The following is a 20,787-nucleotide window of genomic DNA, read 5'->3' as shown; positions in this document are numbered from 1 at the left end:
GCTCTTGTTGCTCAATGAGCTGCACACATACAGACACCCACAGCTTTTCTTTTTTTTTTGGTTTTGTTTTAAACAGAGACAAATCTCACCGCTTTTCCTTTCTCCCCTTGCTCCCGAGTGCTTTAAAAAGGGAGAATATTCTGGATGCTGTAACGTCGCCTGTTTGCTTTTAGTTCGGCTGCTCAAACTCTGAATCGCTCAGTAATTCTCTCTCTGCCTCACCAATTAGGCCTGTGGTTCCAAAACACTAAAGCCTAACATCGCCGACTCCTCCGTTCCACTGTGAGTTTATTTACACGAGCGGTGCTTATTTAAGATACTCAGTTTGAACACAAATAGAAGGGAGCAGTTTGGATCGGCGTTAAATGGCTCGTGGGACGCCAGCGAGGTCGCGTGCACGCTGCGTGCCGCTGCGTGCCGCTGCACAAGGCCACCAAATGCAACCGTGTTTGCTTGTAAGAGCAACGGAGGCATGAACGCATTGAGTCACAGAGCAGAGTGGGGGAAAACGTGGTGATGCTGTTGACCAAGTAAACATGCCAAGAGGGGCTAAAAAAAGAAGGGGGGTGTTGGAAAGTGTACAGGGAAGAAAAGGAAGACACAACCTGGAGCTGAGCGGTTTCTAAGACACAATTAATGTGTCATGAGTCCACAAAGTGAATAGAGGTATTCGAAAAGTCGACTTTAAAGATTTGCTTTAATGCCACTTTGAGAAATCAAAGATCACAATGGAAACGTGAGGCAACAGTGAAGATACCATCTTATCCTTATTTGGTTAAGTCAAAGAACAAAAATATATTCATCTTCCACAACTAGATCCCATTACCCTGATTTAGAAACATGTTTGACTTCCTCTGCCATTTGATTCGTTAGCTTTAACAGCCAACTTACATCTTCCAATCTCCGTAAGAGCAGCCTGGCTGTTTACTTCGTCTGAATATTGTTTTTCTGCTTTCTGAAGTGGAGTACGGTTCAGAGTGTGGCATCATTTATAGAAAACAGCACAGCCGTAATTTCGCAGTATGTAAAGCAGGTTAAAAAAGGGTCTTTGCGTGCTAGAAATTCTACACAAGACCCATTTAAATGACCCTGTGTTCAACTTTACACCTAGTTATCTCTGAATAGCTGATAGATGCCTGAAAAAAAAATTCAACATGGATGAAAAAAAAGCAAAGGGCCTTCTCACTTGTAAAGGTGGCCTATTATGATTGTCTTATTGATGAAAAATCTTGAAAGTTCAAGGCCTAAGACTGTTGTTTCTACTCAGGGCTCTGCTTGATGTCAGTGAGACCAGGTGTCTCTGATACTATCGTGTCTCTGATACTATCGTGTCAGACACACGGCTATGGCAATGAGGACAGGAGACCTGGTTTTTAAACCCCAGTAAAGCTCTTCACTCTCAGCCTCCTGGCACACTTTTGGTTCCTCAGGTATTTAAATGTAGAATGGGAGGCAGAGCCTTCAGTTTTCAGGCCCCTCTTCTGTGGAACCAGCTCCCAGTTTGGATTCTGGAGACAGACGCCCTCTCTACTGTTAAAATTAGGGTTAAGATGTTTGTTTTTTTTGTTTTTTTAATAAAGCATATAGTTACTTCACTCCATAAACAGAGATGCAAAAACTTTTTACTGTTGTACAGATACAGGGATGTTTTAACTTTAATTCTCCCCTCAAATTGTTTCCCCGTTCCCTTTTAGAAAACAATTTAAGAATATTGTCAGGAAGTAGGTTGTTTATTGCTTTATATATAATTTGCACAGTGAGAAAATGAACCAGAGTTGTGAATTTTAGTATTTTTGATTTTAAGAATAGTGGATTTGTATGATCTCTGTAACCAGTTTTATGGTTTATCCTTATGGCCCTGTTTTGCAGTATGAAGACTGATGATAGCAAACATTTCTAAGTATTGCCCCAAACCTCTGCATAGTAATGCAAATACAGTGAAATCAGTGAACATTAGAGAATGTGGAGTGAATTGTGGTCCAGAATGTGTTTTACTTTACTCAAAATTGAAATACTTCTTGAAATTTTGTTTACATGAGACGTCCAGCTTATTTTATCATCTATTATCATCTGCACTTATGAGTTTCTTTGGGAGTTCCCAACTAAAACTAAACGATTTTAGTTTTACTTAGATTTAGCGATAGTTAAAAACCATTTTTTAATTTTGCACATTTCTGAAGTGAACGTATCCAGCATCTCCTTTAGAAACCCCCCAGTATTTGTGTCACCTGCAAATAATACTAATTGTAATATATCAGATACCTTCCAAATATCTTTTATATAAATAATAATTTTGGACCTAGTACAGAGCCTTGTGGAACATCACATACAATGTCCAAGCATGATGAGGATCATTAGGTTTTATAAACCTCGGCTGTCTTCCACAGTGTGTCTTTTGTCCTGTCTTCCTCCCCTGACCTGCATCTGGTCATGGCAGATAGATGGCCTCCGTGAACCTGGTTCTTCTGGAGGTTTCTTCCTGTCAAAAGGGAGTTTTTCCTTCCCACTGTAGCCAAATCCTTGCTTATGGGGGGGTTCGTCTGATTTTTGGGGTTTTTCTCTGTATTTCTCTCTGTTGGGTCTTTACCTTGGTACTCTGGCTTGAAAGAGGTGTTTTATGTCCATTTTAACTATTACAACTGATTGATTTATAAAAGCATCTGCAATCCAGTCCATAATAAAAGAATAACGAGAAGAAACATTTATCAATATTAAGGCAAAACAACAGAAAACTTAGCAAACCCTTCGTTGTGTATTGGCTTTGAAGCAGCTGCAAATCTGTCATCTGGTGGATCTGCACAGATCAAAAACACGTGTGTACATGAATGCAGTGACCCACAAGCAACCTTGACTCCCATCTGGCATCATGTCAAAAATAGAAAACAATGGAAAAAAATCTAATTAACACTGACCTAAGGATTAGCACTATCAGATGTACTCCTTTTCCGCATGTCACACACACAAAGTAGGACTGTTATTCTTTTGACAGAAAACCTGAATGCTTTTTTTTAAATAGTTATACTGACATAGCCCCAACTAGAAATTCCTGAAGTCTGTAGCTTTATAGTTTGATGGTTTCAAAGCTACTCCAGGATGAAAGGGAAGCCCATCCTGCGTTCTTTTAGGGGGAATTGGATGACGAGAGTGTGCTGAAGGCAGGGTGAGGTCTTGGGAAACTTCTCATCTTGACTTGGAGCTACAGCGTAAAAACTCTGAGCAAACAGTGGGAGTCAGCTGCTAAAGTCTTGCCTGCTTCATGTTTCTGAGCATCCAGGTTTCAGATATGAATTCAGGTTTAAAGGAGCAGCATTTAATTGCGGCAAACAAATGGAGCCATTCTGGGGAAATTTTCTTATCACATTTTCTTATCACATTTTCATATAATCACTAAGCGAGGGGTAGATCAGGAAGTAGATGATGTGCATTACTCTTTAATGTAAGCGTAATTTACAAAATGAACGTAATGCTAGATTACATGAAATATGAAACTAGCAAATCCGAGCATAAACTCCTCACTGAGGTGAAATTAAATGAAAATAAGGATTTTTTTCCCATCGATTTCATACACACAAACGTCTTTTTCAAACCTGAGGAGTCGCCCCCTGCTGATCATTACAAATAATGTAAGTTTAGGGCATTTCCATGCTGGCTTGACTTTCCATACCCAGAAGTATCTTTTATTTGCAGTCTTTGGGTTGGTTCTGTTCGGGAAATGAAGTTGACAACTGGAACAAGCAGCCAAAGTTTGATGGGAAATGTACCCATGACTACACTGAATGCGTAGTGACTGCTTTCAGGGGGGAATGTACAGTGATGTGTACAAAAGCAGGGATATAGTAATGAGATGACACAGAGAAGATGGAAGGCCTCTGAGGCACCTTTGGTAAGTTATACAAGCATCCTGATAACAAGATCCCTGCAGAACACATACACACCACCACGTTTGTATAGACACTTTCATTGAGTGTCAGCATCCACACATCTAAAGTTGCATTAATTATTATTATTTGGTATGTCACTTTAATTTCCCCTAATATTGTGTGGGCATAATATAAAAGAATAGAATACCCTTAAATATTGTTAATTGATTTTTACCCCTTTGGGTCCATAGCTATTCTTTGAATGTCTAATTTAAGTTTTTAAATTTGATGAATAGACAGTTCAGCAATTCCTCCTTCTTAAAAATGTACCTGTGTGATCACAGCAGTTGTGTAAGGACTATACTGTGACCAGGAAACAATCAGAGATCGCCGAATACCAAAGCAGTGGGGAGAATGTGAGGGAAGCGTCTCATGGAGCCTGATAGGTGCGAGTTCTTGGAATAACTCGCAGTGATTAATAGCTGCCTCGAGCCTGTGCGCGTCTGTTCCGCTCTGATCTGATCGTCTAGGCACCAGGTGTTTGTTGACCGTCACTCTCCTCCTCAAGTTGTTTAAATAACAGTTAGGAAAGACCCAGGCAACTCCTGATGAGGAAAGCACTGTCTGCCATCCGTCACTGACCCAAACCCCCTGCTCTCAAGTCTATGAATGATTTTTTTACCTTTCAGATTCAAACTTTATCATTCTTTGCTTTCTTCCCCCCCCAAAAAAACAAACAAACATTATTTTGCTTTCAAGTGCTATTGGCTAGGCTGAAAAATCAGCTGAGATACTTCTGGCCAAAATCAGTGAGTCGACACTTTTCTTCAGAGTGAATCCAGCAGAAAACAGAGCCGGTCGCTTCATTCCGCTAGACACATTTCCCAGCAACCTGAGTTGTTGCTGATTAAAATATGTGCATTAGCTGCTCATGCCGCTGTACGAGAGGTTGGAAAAGCGAATGGAAACCCAATCCACTCAGGCTGAGTCAAAAAAGCTGCAGAGGAGTACCATTTCCCTCCGAAGATATGGCTTGTGCAAACAGCCCTCGCTTTAACAATAACAATGGTCTCACCCAGCCAGTCCGAGCTAACTAATGACAGATCCACATCTTAATGCTGAGCAGTTGTTTGGGTTTAGCCAAAGAAGAAGTTGTGTGTGTGTGTGTGTGTGTGTGTGTGGGTGGGGGGGTGGGGGGGGGTTGTCAGCGGGTGGCTGCTGGAAAACTCCCTCCTTCCTTCCCGGGATTGAGCGCAGCCATGAGTCGCAGGTTGGGGGAGAGCTTTTCTCTTATGCACTATAAGAGAAAAAGCTCTGACGCAGCGAAACGTTACTCTGAGCAGCAGAGGACGTCCAACTATAACGCAGCACATTTTTACAGCTTATTGAATTGTGCAGGAGGCAGGATGGGGGCGGTGAAGGCGGGGACAGACGTCTGAAAGGATTCCTCAGTGTGTTTTTGGTTCCCTTTCTTTTGTAACATTAACAGGTCTTTCTTTCCCTCAGAATGGTCCATTTCCTCTTCTTTGTCCCTCGGTGTCTTTACAGTTGCGGTTGCTGGTAATTGGTGCCATGGAGTGTGTAATGATTTGATGTGCTTATGAGAGTCATTTGGTGACAGGCAAAGGCAATTTAAAAATGTAACACATAGGCTTGGAGTATTTCTTGCCGACCAGAGAAGCTAAGCGTGGAAAAAATAAATTAATATATTATTTCTTATTCAAGATATTAAAAAGACCATATATAAGGATTATATTTTCTACTATATGGAATAAAGTATTACATAATTCTTTGTACATATTAATATAGAAGGCATTCTGAAAATGAATATTTCCTTAAAAAACATGCACTCGTGTCCTGATGTACTAAACAAAACACACAATTATATTTGACAGCCATGCCGTCGCCACCAACCAGTCATGGTAAATGGCTGCTCCTCTCTGAGCCTTCTTCCTGTTTCCTTTCCCGCTGTCACCAAATACTTCCTCATAGGGGGCTGTTTGATTATTGGAATTGTCTCTTTATTATGGAGGGTTTTTACCTTACAATAAAAAGCTCATTGAGGCAAATATTGTTGTGACTTGGTGCTTTATACATGAAACTGAAGTGAATCAAATCACACCTTGATTTGGCTTTTCAGTATTTTTTCCTCATAGTTCAGACTTCTGTTCAACAAAATGTTGAAAAGTTGTCTGAAATGTAGTTGTATTCTATTCAGCTGCATCAGCCTGAAGGCATCACTGTCACGGCTCAATGCAAAAGTTCAACGACTAGAAACAACACAAGTTGACATTTCTTTAGCTTGTTTGGATCATTCAAACAGACTTGTAAAGTTTTTTTTGTTTTTTTTTTTACACTAGCATTTAAAAAAAGAACTTTTTCTGTATCTTATCAATATAAAGTAAATGCAGACTGCATAATATATGGCTATGGAACAATGGCACTGTCTGTCTTCATACTGGCTCCCTGTAAGGTTTGCTTTAGCAGTAAATCTGTCAGCAACCAGGTTCAGAATCTTGAAAATAGACGCCTCATTATACAACCAAAAGAGAAGGGAAACAATGGGCAACAATTGCAAACAGTGCACACACGCTAATGTGAGCTTAAACCAAGCCTTAAAATATGTTATACTAATTTTCCATGAAATGTATACACATATGCATGTCTGTCAGATTGTTTGTAATAAATTTAAACGTATATAATGGTTTTGATTTATTACCATATACACTTTTTACACTTTTTTTTCCCACCTCTTTCGACTGTTTGCTTCAGGTGTCACCACAGCACATCCTATGCCTCCTTTTCACCCTAACCCTACACTCAAAAAAATGAACTCAGCCTATCTCTGCTTTTACTAAAGTAGATTTTGTTGTTTGTTCTTAATAAACTCGATTTTGCAAAAATCCTTAAAGTGTTTGTGCAAATTTAATGAAATGTTGTTACTTTTTGTTGTTACACAAAGTCATTGAACTATGTCAACGTAACATTGTTGAGTAAATTCACAGGTTTGTCCCTCTGCACATACTGCTGCGTGCAGAGCCCGCCTAAATAAGGGCCAATGCGCATGCGCACCACCCTCTTTCTCAAGCTTGCTATTTCTTCGCCATGTGGACTGGTTCAGCCGCATTTTTGTCCAAAAATCAGGTAAGAAGTCATTTTTCTTGTAAAGCCCGTCTACATATATATGTTCACACGTCAGTTAATGTCGCAAGTGCTACTAAGAAAAGAGTACAGGCAGGGTTTTGCCCGGTAAAGGTTTGCTAACGTGGACTTGCTGCACGTGAGTTTCCAAATGATTTTGGAGGGGACTCCATTGCAATAGCAAAGCTCTGTTTTCAGCCCAAATGTAGTGTAGCGCTAGCGTCGGTATGCGTCGGTACGCGTCGGTACAGGCAGCGCATTCGGTCCGGCACGCACTTTCGCGCCAAGTTTATACTCGGACGCCTGACTGCGTTGCACTTTAGCCAACAACAGTGGAGAAGCGCTCCTCGCTAGCAGACAGGTTAGGGTGTATTTTCTGTCTAATATTTCAGCTTACGTTTTGATGTAGCTTGCAGAAAGCATTTAGTAAGCTGGTGTAAGATGAACTGCATTAATGTTGTACAATGTCCATGGGATTTCTCACTCGACTTTTAATGTCAGATTACACACACATTTACACAATATGCAGTGGTGATGATGTAGATCAATAAATTCATTGTTGTAGCATACAATATTAAAAATAAAACTGATTAATATGAAACATTAACAATGTGCAAATTATTTAGTTTTTTCAGGGACAGTGTAATGAAAATGTCTTTTGTGCTTCTCCCCCAGATACGTTGATGTGGCAGTGCAAATTGTGCAAAAAAGTGGTGTCATCACGAGCTCTGTTATTAAAACACTACAGGTTAGTTCATAGTAGACAGCAGTATCCATGTGCCTATTCTGATTGTGTCTGTGTTTTCAAAACATGGAATGCTCTACATAGCCACTTAAGCAGATCACATACCCAAAGAACTCTAGACAAGTCTGTGAGTTTGGCAACATTTAACTGCCATTTGTGTTCCTGCTGCAACATAGCTTCGGAGCAGGAGTATTTTTCTCACATTAACAACCATCTAAAATGTAACGAGACTGTGCATTGCATGTTTGAGGGTTGTTCTTTCAAAACAAATATCTATGGTACATTCAAGTCTCATCGAAATAGGAAACACAATCCTTATACCTTAAAAGACTTCAAAATCGGTATTGCTAACACTATTGTAGGCCAAACATCAGCTGATGACAGTACAGACACTATTGTAGAAGAGGACATAAGTGCAAATATTGATCACGATACAACTACAAGTGAGACTGAAGATTTGGCAAATGTAATAGAACTTAATTTTGCATCTCTTTTACTTAAGTTGGAAAACTATTTTCATGTTCCCAGCATAGCAATTGACGAGTTGCTTTCAGAATTGCACTACCTGATAAGCTGTGCATCAGTGCCTTTGACAAATCAAGTAATTGTAGACATACTCAAGAATCATAACCTTTGTCTAGACCAGCCTGTTATTGAAGAACTGACAAAGGCAGTTTCTTTTAACCCTTTGTTAAAAGCCATAGAAAAGGACGGCACACTTGCCACTGCCTTCAAACGCAGACAGTATTACAGAAAACATTTTGAAGTAATTGATCCAATTGAATACATTCTCGACTCCCAAAGCAAGAGGACCTTTCAGTATATTCCTATTCTAAAATCATTACAGCAGATATTTAAACAAGAAAACATACTGAACAAATTTGTCACTAGCCACAATCAGAATCCTTTTGTAAATAAGGAAAAGTATACATCATATAAAGATGGTCTACATTTTCAAAATAATGAGTTTTTCTCAGGCGGTGAACTAAGAATCTCTATTTGTCTTTATGTTGATGATTTCGAAATTTGCAATCCATTGGGGACATCACGGAAAAAGCATAAACTTTGCTCAGTTTACTGGATTTTAGGTAACTTGCCACCAGGTAGTCATTCATCCCTCTCTTCTATTTATTTGGCTCTCTTGTGCAAAAGTGAGGACCTTAGGACCTTTGGCTATTCAAAAATATTTGAGCCACTTTTGCAAGACCTTGTCATTTTAGAGCAGCAGGGAGTGTTCATTGACAATTTAGGGGTCAACTTTAAAGGCACTGTCCAATATGTAGTGGCAGACAGCCTCGGAGCTCATGGATTGGCCGGTTTTGTGGAAAGTTTTTCTGGAGATTACTTTTGCAGGTTTTGTACTGCTACACGCTCAGAAATTGAATCAAAAGCTACAAATAGTGACTTTTCTCTGAGAACTGAGGAGCTCCATCGTGTACACATAGCAACTGCACGTGAGACAGGGGTAGCTTGTTGTGGTGTGAAAAGCTCGTGTGTCTTAGCAGACAGTCTGTCTTTCTTCAAGGTCACTACAGGATTCCCCCCTGATCTTGCACATGACCTTTTTGAAGATAGCTGAGTGCCTTCGAATACTAATAGGCAAGAAGTACATCACTTTTGAAAATCTAAATAGACTTGTTCAGTCATTTCCCTACAAAGGAGGGGATCAGACTAATCGCCCTCAGAAATTGCCTCACAATTTTCTTAGTAAAAAAAACTGTTGGTGGCAATGCACATGAAAATTGGTGTTTACTAAGACTTCTGCCACTTATTATTGGACAACACATACCTGAAAACGAACCAGCTTGGGAACTTCTACTAGATTTGAAGGATATTGTTGAGCTTGTTGTGTGTCCTGTTCATAACAGTGACTCAGTTGCATACCTGGAGAGTAAGATTTTAGACCACCATCAAAGGTACAAAGAAGTATGCCCAGATAGAAGACCATTGCCAAAACATCACTTTCTGGCTCATTATCCCTCAATAATTCGCCATTTTGGTCCACTTGCCTTATTATGGACAATCAGATTCGAGGCAAAGCACACATTTTTTTAAAAAGTTGCTAGACACACAAACTGCTTCAAAAACATAACCCTGTCTTTGTCAACCAAACACCAGCTCATGATTGGCCATTACATGCATTCATCAGGCTGTAGCAAAGCCACTTTTGAGGTTTCACGAGTCTCGGCAGTCCCAGTAGAACTTCTCAAACGTGAAATTGCACATTGTCTTGCTGAAAAGTACCCTGACACAGCTGTAGTTAGCCTTGCCCAGAGTGTGTCTGTTGCAGGCATCTACTACAGGAAGGGCATGTTAATAGTACATGGATCACTGGGGGGTCTGCCAGAGTTTGCTGAAATCCTGCAGATGTGTATTTTGGCAGATTCGTTGGTGTTTATAGTAAAAAAAACTGAGCTCGTGGTACACTGAACACTATGGATCCTTCAAAATTGACCCATCTCCAAAGGAAATTTCTCTTGTTGCACATGAGGATCTGGTGGATTGTTATCCACTTTGTGACTACCAAGTCGGAGCTTCTCGCATGGTTACATTAAAGAGATACATACACTGTTCAGGTAATTTTAATGTCCATGTTGCCGATTTAATTTTTGTGCTGTATAGCAGTACTTCTCAAAGTTTGGTTCTTAAAAATAGTTGGACCAGAACTTAAATCTACTCGGATATGTTTCAAGCCTTGTAAAAATACTAGAAAAAAAATTGTGCTGCAAAATTCTGAATACCACTAAAAAAATGTAACATGTACTGAAGTTTGGGAACCACCTGCTCATGTTCTTGCACTTATTTTTTTAGAGTAACAGTTGGAGATTGAGACATCAGAAATGACAGCCCCAACAAAGCTTCTGATAATCCTGGGGGAGAACAACGCACTCAAGTTAACCCTTCCTTTGGGGATACCAAAGAATGTTAACGAGCTCAAAGCGGAGATTGAAAATCAGTGCGGAGTTTCTGAACAGTTCAGATTGCAGTACATGGACACAGATTTTAATCAGTTCCTTAACATGACATCCACATTTGATCTAAAAGACATGGACAAAATAAAAGTGATTAAAACAGGTGTTCCAGAAACATCCACTGGTAGTAATGAAAGCAGTGTGTCCTCATTTAACTTGGGTAGCCCCTGCTCTGGCCACAACCCTGATTATGACACAGATATACTGTCATCGCCAGAATCCAGGTCATCAAGCTCCTCGAGCTCAGCAAACTCCACGCTGCGATCAGAAGCCTGGCCACTGGACTTTCGCATACCTGAGTTTAGCTTCGATGTAGAGCTGCAATTGACAAAAGGCAACCAGGAATTCCAAGCCAATGGAACACTTTTAACCCTAAAACCAAAGCTCAAGTCTGACATTTTAGAGAGCTTGTCTTCAGAAATTATGAAGTACAAAGCTTACCCTTCAGACAGCAATCTTAGTGATGTTTGCCAAGCTTTGGTTGTAAAGCATCCATGCTTGAAAGAGAAGGGTTCAGAAACTGGATTTTCTGCATGGAAGATCAGTTTGAAGTATAAAATGTCAAACTATCGTGGAAAACTGAAGAACTTAGGGTGTAGTGAGTTGGTCATCAATTCTCTCAAAAGAAGAGGGAACAGTAATGTGCATCCCAACCAAGTCAAGAAACCCAGGAGAGCAGAGGTGAATTTCTGCCCTGATTATCCAGCTGGAGAAACCCGAGAGAGTCAGGAAGAAGAAAGGTTGGTGCTGCTTTCAGAGTTCAAGAAGAAGAACAACAATGAAACCATCAAAGCAAAAATGGCCCAAACCTTTCCTCACCGGAGGCAAGAAATTCTTCAGGACATGCCCTTCGTAGCTGACTTTAAAAGCCGATGGCCAGCTCTTTTTTCTCCACGTGAGGTAACTGAATCAGTTGATCTGCAAATGCACTCCACATGCAATATTTTAAACCCATCACGCTAAACATTTGTTTATTTTACAGATAAATGCTGAATTCCAGCGCATCACTACGATCCCGCTAACATCCACATTTATGGCACAGCTGGACAACAACACAACCAAACTGACCAAAGTCTTCAGAAACAAGGGAGGAACATCTGGACGCAAGATCACAGAAATCATGGCTGCAATTGATGAGGTTTGGAATTAATTTTTTTCAATGCTTCATTCCCTCTTTTAATACATATGATTTTGTTGTCTCCTTCTATTGTAAGGTAAAGTTTAATGTTGGTATTATGGGATTGTTTATTCTTTGTCCTTTTCATGATAGTGTTGTCACAGTAATAAAGTTTTAAGTTGATTTGGATACTTTATAAAAAAAATTGCCAGAATTAAAAGCTGTTTTTACAGGACAGTAGCGTTTCCAAAACGGGATTTGCCGCGGCTCCCTGGGGAGAATTTTGGCATTTACAGTAGAAAAGCTGAAGCTAGAATAAACTGCCATCAGGCACCTTTCAAACCAAGACGGGATAAAGGGAGGTCTCTGAGCTTAGTACTACAACTGTTTTTTCATTTGTCCTTGCAAAACCTCCTGTTCAAGTCCTCCAAACACACCCACGTCACCCTGCTTCTCTTCCAGCGTCACTGGCTGCTGGTCAACTTCAAGGTTCATTTCAAGATCCTGGTTCTGGTCCTTAGGGCCTTACATGGACAAGCACCATCATACAATGGAGATCTTCTCAGTCCCAACACCCCCAGCAGGTCCCTGAGGTCCAGTGATCAAAGCCTGGTAGTGCACAACAGTCTAAAGACCAAAAGTGACAGATCATTGCTGCTGTGGCCCCCAAACTCTGGAACTCTCCTCCTAAGCCTTAGATCAGTGGACTCAGTGGTTTACTTTAAAAAAAAAATCCTCTGTTCAGGCTGGCTTTGGTGTGACCTCTTGTTCATCCTCTTCCTCACTGGATTCTTCATGCTGCTGTTTTTGGTCGGGTTTCTGTTTTTTTTGGGATCCTGTGGTTACCTTTTTTTGCTCGTCACATTTTTTCAAATGATAATGTTCCTTCTTTCCTTAATTTTTTTTATTTTAAATTTTGTTGTTCTTCTGTAGTGTGTCATGGACTTTTTTTCTCAAAGCATTATATACATTTATTTTGCTGAAGTTAACTGAAAATGTCTTTAAAGTTTAGCTAAGTAAAATTTGCTTTTATGTTTTACAGAACGACACAGTTGCAATGAGAAGAGTGTGTACGCTGAAAGGACTTGCAGTCTACCTCAATGAAGATCCGAACAGCTTGATCAAAGAATATCAGGCAAGTAATCAAATAGAAACAATTTCCAGTAATAAAAATTTAACTGACGGTAATTTTTCCTCACACACATTCATTAGATTATAACAAAAAGTTAAAATTAGAACATTATTGGATATATAAAAGCACAAGCTTATGCGGGAGTGACCCTTGCCATTACAGTTGGGGTGTAATGTGGGCTGAGTGTACTGTCTTTCTGCTTTGTTGTTCTGCCGTGTACTCAGATGATGGACCAACACCTCTCATCTCGCTCTGAGCTGTCTACTGTTTTGCAGCTTAAAGGGATATTCCACCCCAAAGTGAAAATTGGTCTATTACCATATTACCCAGAGTAAGATAAGTGAGAAAAAATAATTTTGTAACCAGTGCAATAATTCTCCTGATCCGGCAGCAGTCTATTTGCTTTTGCCTAGCATTTAAAAAATGGAGTGAATGGGAACTATAAGCATTTTGGTTGCAAATGACTCTTTAATGGTACGAATTATTCCTGGTGAGCTCAATAATCATGTCGACTTTAAATGAAAAGTAATAAGTAACTTGAAGGATTTGGAGGAGTAGATTTAGACTTGGGAATACATTATGGTTACCACATACAACACTGTAAGCCGCCGCTGCATGGTGCATGGATATTCGAATATGTGTTTATTTATGGAAACCAGAGGCTTTTTCAACCACTGTTGTTGTATCCAAGTGCTATGCCATGGCGGGTTACAGGGTGCTTTGGCGTAACCGTAATGTAGGCCCAAGTCTAAATCGCCTCCTCCTGCAAATCCGTCGTGTTACTTTTTACTTTTCATTTGCAGTCGACATGATTATTGAGCTCACCAGGAACAATGGGTATAAGATCAGAAATGTACTGTGCTGGTTACAAAATGCTTTTTTCTCACTTATCTAACTCTTGGCAATTTATGGTAATAGACAAATTTCCACTTTGGGTGGAATATCCCTTTAATTGATATGAAACCCTGCAACTTGTATTATTATGTTTATTTACTTATTAATTTTTTTAGGATGTGGACTTCCATGAGGCCGAAAGTGAAATGGAGAAGACGCTCATTGGCATCTACGTCATCAAAACAGAAGGAGAGCGTGACCTTGACCCGGCAGAAGACATTGGTATCATAATTGAGGGTGTCGCTGTGCTCAGAGATCTTCCTGATGTTGCCACTGCTGTTGTGTTGTTGTTCGGCCTGATCTACACTTTAAACATGAGCTACCCATCCAACCTCAGGTACACTTTTGAGTTTTTTCAGAAAGTACTGATGGGACTTGATGCTAAGAAGCTATCAAACAAAGTTCAAGTGCTCAGAAACAAACTCCTTGAATAAAGAGGAGGAAGCGGGAGGCCCTTATTGCTTAACTTAGTTTGAATGCTTTACGTTCAGGTATAGTTAAGTTGTTCATAAACACTTTTTTTCATTGTCAGTACTGTTTCTTGGGAACATTCACCAGTTTTAGAGAACAATAATGTTCATTTGCATTTTAGCAAAATACTGTTACTTAAAAAATTGGTGTTGCACTTCTTCTACTGCTACTTGACAACATACAGAAAATGACAGACATTTTAAAAAGTTCTAGCGGTTAGGCCGCTGTGATTTGATATTTCAAAGAATGTGACATTTGGCAGCTGTCTGCAACTTGGGATGTAACCATAACTTGAAAAACTGAGTAGCACTGTTTTACAGTACAGTTTTTGAACAAAACAGCCAATTTTCACTGTTTTAAATGAGTTTAGTTTGCTCTTTCATGCTTATCAGTGTTTGAAAATAATTCCTGAAACGTCCTGTAAAATGTAGGATTTTTTTTGATAATTTGGATGCTTTCTGGACCAGTTGAAAGACAAGTTGGTTAGCACTTCACTGATCTTTGAAGTAAAATATTGTTTTATGCACAAAGTATTTAGTTAAAGTTGTAACAAGTTGTCTGCATTGATTGCACTTTGTGTTAAGCTACGGCTCTACAGTCTTTTCGGTCTGTCAACAAGTATTTAATATGCACTGAATGTGCTTAGTAAAGACAGGACTTTGTTGGATCATTTTTTTTTAATCATTTTAGTTTGACGACAAGTTGGTTAGCACTTTATACTGATCTACATTTTCTGCACAAAATATTCACTTGGAATTTGTAACAAGTTGCATTGATTGCACTTTGTGTTAAGCTGTTGTGCTTGGAAAAAAGTATTTTATATGCACTGAATGTGCTTATTAAAGGCAGGATTGTGTTTGATAATTTGGGTGCTGTCTTCATTTCTTCCTAAAAGATCTCCCTAAGATTTACTTAAAAATGTTATGTCAAGTGGTTCCACATAACTGCTTTAAGTAACTTTTAAGAAACTTTGCTATTTTGTATGGAAGTAACCAGTGTAAATGATTTATTTGTAATTGTATTGAATAGAAATTACTTAACAATTTTATATAATTCAAAAGTAACAAAGTTATGTAGCAGCTACATAACAGTTTTACAAAGATACTACCTAACCAGGTTATGTCCTTCTAAAGCAGAAAAGTTATGTACCAGCTAAGTAACAGTATTACAAAGATATTGCCTAAACAAGTTATGTAGGCTTAAAGCAACAAAGATAAGTATCAGCTAAGCATTGCAATTAAGTTACATTTAGCCAATACACTTACGTAAATCTAACTTAACAGTATTGAGTTCAAACTAAGTAACAACATTTCTTAAAAGTTACTTAAAGCAGTTGTGTGGAACCACTTGACATAACTTTTTTAAGTAAATCTAATGTTTTATTTTTTTGAGTGTAGCTTACTCTTCTGCCACACCAACATGAAGCACGTCCTCCTTCACAACATCAACAAACCTTCTCTGAAGTCTTCCTCGTTATCTCCTGTCTGGCAGGTCCATCTTCAACAACCTTTGTCAAATATATCCACTATCACTGAACACCTGTCCCTCTGATATAGTCATCTTTAACCCGTTCCACCTGGTGAATGTATATCTTAATGTCTTTCTTTTTGCCATTACCACTGTCTCCAAACCAATACATCCCAGCATGTCTTGTATAGTCTTGTAAACCTTCCCTTTCACTCTTGCTGCTATCCTTCTGTCACAAATCACACCTGGTGCTCATTTCCACCCATTCCACACCCTTCCTGCTCTCACTTCTTCACCTTTGTTGTGCATTGTCTGTTACTTTGGATAGTTAACCCCATCCAAACCAAGAGATTTAAACTTCTTGTATCTGCAGCTTTCCACCTGCCTCCCTCTTATTCAAACATATATGCGCTGTGGTAGGAACAAAAGCTTTTTCTGGTAAAATGGCAAAGGGTGGAGAAACCAGAATTCTTGGGAGCGAGAAAAACAAAAAAAGAAACCCATTGCCAAAGGAAGCAAAGAGAGCTTGCCTCAGAAAGTTGATTAATGGTGAGAGGTCTGGGGTGTGAGCAACAATCATTTGGCATTTTTTTTGCTAGTAGTTAAGTAGACTAAGTACCAAAACATACTTAGAAGCATGTGTAATACAAAGGAAAGCGATATGGTGTCTTTGACAGTGCAGTAGGTCGTTGAGGGTTGGGGAAGCCACTTTAAAATCACCTTAGAACAAGAGTTAATTTCTTGCCTGATAAAACTGGACAAAAAGCTTTCAGAAGGTATCTGAAGTTTTTTTTATTCTACACAAAGACAATGCTCTAACTCCCAATCCAACGAACCCTAAGTCCCTCCTCATGGGTGGGGTGGGTACCTTGCATGGCAGCCATTGGACCATGTGTGTGAATGGGTGAGTGAGAGTCAAATTCTAAAGGCATGACTCTTCCAATATTCAGTTTGATACAAGCTGCTTTGCACTCTTGCATTATTTTAAATATCTATTAATACAGCAACGTGTTGCAGATTCTGTGAAGAACATCTGTGAACTTGCTTAGAAAATAAATAACTCCCTATTAAAATCAATACTTTTTTGAAAAGGATCAGCGTTTGTATATGTGAACGGAGACTTGTCACATCTGTCATTCCTCCAGTTCCTGCTGAAGCAAAAAGTCTTCCTGCACAGGCCCCCTGCTCAGCAACACTGAGATCTACATTTAATGAAACAGTGATGATATCTCTGTGCTTTGGCTGGCTTGCTTTGGGAGCAGGCCTCCACACAAAACCCCATCCTGCTCTAACCACAGTCATTCAGATTAGAATACCAATGTGGAAGGGAAGAAAGACATAAAAAAGTTAAATTAAAGAGTTGTAGCTGAATTTGCTCTACGGCAAAAAAGCAGTCTCACAGGCATCAATCCTGTTGCTTATGTTTCCATGTTAATTATAAATTAATGTGACTTTTTATATCCTTTTTTAATCTGTTGAAGGTCATTCAGTTCAGTCTAATTTTTTAAATAAATCTTAACACTCACCGAAAGCTACTTTATGTTGCAATGTAAAGGCTCTATAGTAACTGAGGGAAAACCCCAACAGTCAAATGACCTCCTATGAGCAGATGGCAACAGTGCGGTAGAAAAAAACCTCCAGCAGAACCAGGCTCAGGAAGGCTGGGGAGAGGAAGTCCGGAGAACAGAACCACTGTGAATAATAACTAACTGGTTAATGTACGAGCCAAAGATGATTATGCATATGATGGATTCTGAGTCTAATATTGCTTTGTTTGAGTCTGCCCCATCTAGTGGCTGGAAGTGGTGTGCAATGGACATAAAGGCAATTGATGCTACCTGGAAACAGTCTTTGACCTCACATCCTTAGGTCTCTACAGACACGGTTCTTGATTTCAGACAATCCTTAGTAACCTTTGAATTCAGTTTACTTTGAAAATAATGGATAATGCATTTATTTATTGCATAAAATAAATACTGCTTTATACTGGCAACAGCTCTGCTCTGTGGACCTTGGATTATTTTGGATGTGAAGAGTCAGACATTTGCTCAGACACTACCAGTAGTTGTCAAAAGGACTTTAAATTATCACTGCAGTTAAACACAGAGTGGAGTACAAACAAAAAAGGAAAGTGAAGAAAAACTGGTGAGGGCCTCCTACACTGTTCCAAAAAATAGTAATGTCAAAGTATCTTACTGTATATTTTACAGTTTTGTACTGTCTTTCTAGAATATCATTAAAGTTACGTAAATAGACTGTGACTTCACATTTCAAATGTAAATTAACATTAAATCACTGTAATGTAATACAACATAATTGTCATGATTATTAAATGTATCTGTCTGTGCATATGCATATTTAGATTGTTAAAATACATTCACAAATGTATCATGATCTCACAAATATCTGTCCGTTATTTGAAAGATTGAACTGTTGAATTCAAATGTAATGCTATGGAAAAGTATATAACATGATTCCTATAAGCTTGTGTTTCATCATATAAGTATTATTATCATTGCTATTTGGGGCGATCATGGCTCAAGAGTTGGCAGTTCGCCTTGTGATCAGAAGGTTGCCGGTTCAAGCTCCGGCTCGGACACTCTCGGTGTTGTGTCCGTGGTCAAGACTCTTCACCTACTGGTGATTGCCAGAGGGGCCGATGGTGCGATCTGTCAGTCTGTCCCAGGGCATGCAATCCATTATTATTGAAACCAACTGTTAACTGTATATTTCTGTACATTTACGTATTATGATTCATATTGCCACATTCATTGACCTTGTTTATAGGTAATTTCATTGTTTGATCACGTAAAAATGTTCCTAATTTAATGTCTAAACGCACTTGGAAAAGGCAGAATCCCATGTAAAATTAGCGCAACAAACTCTATTTTCATTACTGAAACTAAATGTATTTTCATGAGAAAGTTATTTTCTGTTATTTTACGGTAGTATTTTGGCTCCCCAGCTGCTGGAATATTACCATTTTTTTAAGATTTTTTTTTTAACAGTGTAGACCTATTGCAGCATAATTAAAGGAGGATTCAGGGTCACCTGATCCAGCCCTCATAAAGATCCTATTCTGCCTCCCATTTTACTTTTAAATACCCTAGGAACAAAAGTAAGCAGCAGTCTGAGACTAAAGAGCTTTACTGGAGTCATATGGTACTATCAGGTGTTTCAGATAATATGGAGCCAAATTATTTAAGATTTTGTTTCTTAAGAAAAGTATTTTAAATTCCATTCTGGATTTGAAGAGGAACAAAATAAATATGGGAAAAATATGCTCTGTTTTTCTAGTTCCTCTTTGTAGCATTTTAAACCAACTGAAGGCTTTTCAGGGAGCTTTTAGGACAACCCGATAATAATGAATTGAAATAGTTGAGCCCAGAAGTAATAAATGCATGAACTCATTTTTCAGCATCACTCTGAGGCAGGATGTTTCTAATTTTAGAGATAATTGACAAAAGCAGGTGAGCAGTCCTACATATTTGTTTAATATGGGTATTGGAAACCATATACGGGGCAAAAGATGATTCGGAGATTCCTCACAGTGTTGCTGGAAGCCAAGGTATTGCCATACAAAGTAAGTAAGCAAGTCTGGTTAGACACCATGTGCTTACGTGGGTTCTCTTCCTGTAACCTTCCTCCCAAAGTCCAAAAACATGCAATTAGTGGGGTTAGCTTAATTGGTGAATCAAAATAGTTGTGTGAAAAATAATATATAAGTAAATGAAAATTCATAAAAATACCTCCGATTTCAGAACTGACGATGGAGTGTGTATAAGCTGGCTTGATAAGCTGTACAACATCTTTAAGCCCTCTTAACTAACTAAGTTTGTGGTCAACATTAATACAAAGCTACAACGACTTATTCTCTGACATACGTTGTACGTACCCATAGCTGGACTGGCGGCCGATGGTGATTTTTCGTTTTTATGGGCCGATGATTTTTTCTTTTTTTTGCAACGGTATAAACAATGAAAGGTGGTGGATTGGCCAGATGCTGGTCGAGGTGTAAAAATAACTCAGTAACTCTCCCCCTCCCTCTCCTGTTGCTACTTCAATCATGAAACTGATCAATGATTATCAGTTTCATGATTCTCTCTTGCTTGTTTATCGCCCACTTTGCGCCAGAAAGAGGAAACCAGCGGATGTTGCGCTAAACAACAGCAGCACGTTTAAGCTTGGTCAGCTGTTCATAGAATTTATTTAATATTAATTTCTAGTATCAACAGTAAAGCTGCTGCTCATGATATCGGTTTGAATATGTGGTGAGAGGGAAACATGAAGATGAAACCAGGAGATGTCCTTACTGAATCATCAGCGCTGAATAGGTGATGGAGAAACAGGTTTACCTTTTAGGTGAAAGGAATGAGTTGAAGGGAAGTTATGAACTGTTTCTGAGAGACAAATAACACCAGGATCCTTTTCTAAGTAGCTGACAGCTGGTAACTGTGCAGGGGCGGGTCTAGCAAAGTGTTGCCAGGGGGCCAAGTAGGGCATTAACAGGGAGAGGGGGGCACAAAGAAATACTTTTCTTTCTTATTCCCATTTAAAAATATGGAGCTTTTATTAAATAATTATCTGAATCTTACAACCAAATTTTTTTTATTTGATGTAAAATGCATAGAAATCATATATATACCAACAAGACTGTACATCACTGTCACCACAGTGTTTGTTTTCATTCAAAGGCTTTATGGCTTTAATACCTGGTGGGCCGGTCTCTAGTCAAAATGCCCGCGACGATTTTTTGTCCCAGTCCAGTCCTGTACGTACCTCACTGTGAATCGTCACTTGTTACAAATGGGAACCATGAAATAGTTGTTTGCTTTCAGCTTTCATCAGTTTCATTTTTATTTAATAAACATTAACTGCTCCTCTTGCTTTAAAAAAGATTAAGACTTTTCCTGAACATGTGCTTGCACACTTGGCGCCCACAGGAATAGTTCATCGAATTCTTTTATTGTGGTAAGTTAGTCATCAAC

General features: G+C 39.0%; 2 protein-coding genes across 2 annotated transcripts; both read left to right on the top strand.

The window, feature by feature from the left end:
• Window positions 1-6,880: 6,880 nt before the first annotated feature.
• LOC146663116 (uncharacterized) lies at window positions 6,881-9,325 on the top strand. The gene is made up of 2 exons (XM_085417355.1): window positions 6,881-7,004; window positions 7,677-9,325. The coding sequence occupies exon 2, from the start codon at window positions 7,685-7,687 to the stop codon at window positions 9,323-9,325; it is 1,641 nt and encodes a 546-aa protein (XP_085273481.1). The 5' UTR covers window positions 6,881-7,004; window positions 7,677-7,684.
• A 1,239-nt stretch (window positions 9,326-10,564) lies between these two features.
• Window positions 10,565-15,196, top strand: LOC146663115 (uncharacterized). The gene is made up of 4 exons (XM_085415726.1): window positions 10,565-11,618; window positions 11,701-11,856; window positions 12,878-12,970; window positions 13,978-15,196. The coding sequence occupies exons 1-4, from the start codon at window positions 10,587-10,589 to the stop codon at window positions 14,293-14,295; spliced, it is 1,599 nt and encodes a 532-aa protein (XP_085271852.1). The 5' UTR covers window positions 10,565-10,586; the 3' UTR covers window positions 14,296-15,196.
• The last annotated feature ends 5,591 nt before the right edge of the window (window positions 15,197-20,787 follow it).

The sequence above is a fragment of the Rhamphochromis longiceps genome, linkage group LG8 (assembly GCF_057381845.1).
Source record: "Rhamphochromis longiceps isolate RC_006_pf linkage group LG8, R_longiceps_female_GT1.1, whole genome shotgun sequence".
Taxonomy (NCBI): Eukaryota; Metazoa; Chordata; class Actinopteri; order Cichliformes; family Cichlidae; genus Rhamphochromis; species Rhamphochromis longiceps.
The sequence above is the reverse complement of the archived record's forward strand: the minus strand, read 5'-3'. Positions and strand labels throughout refer to the sequence as shown.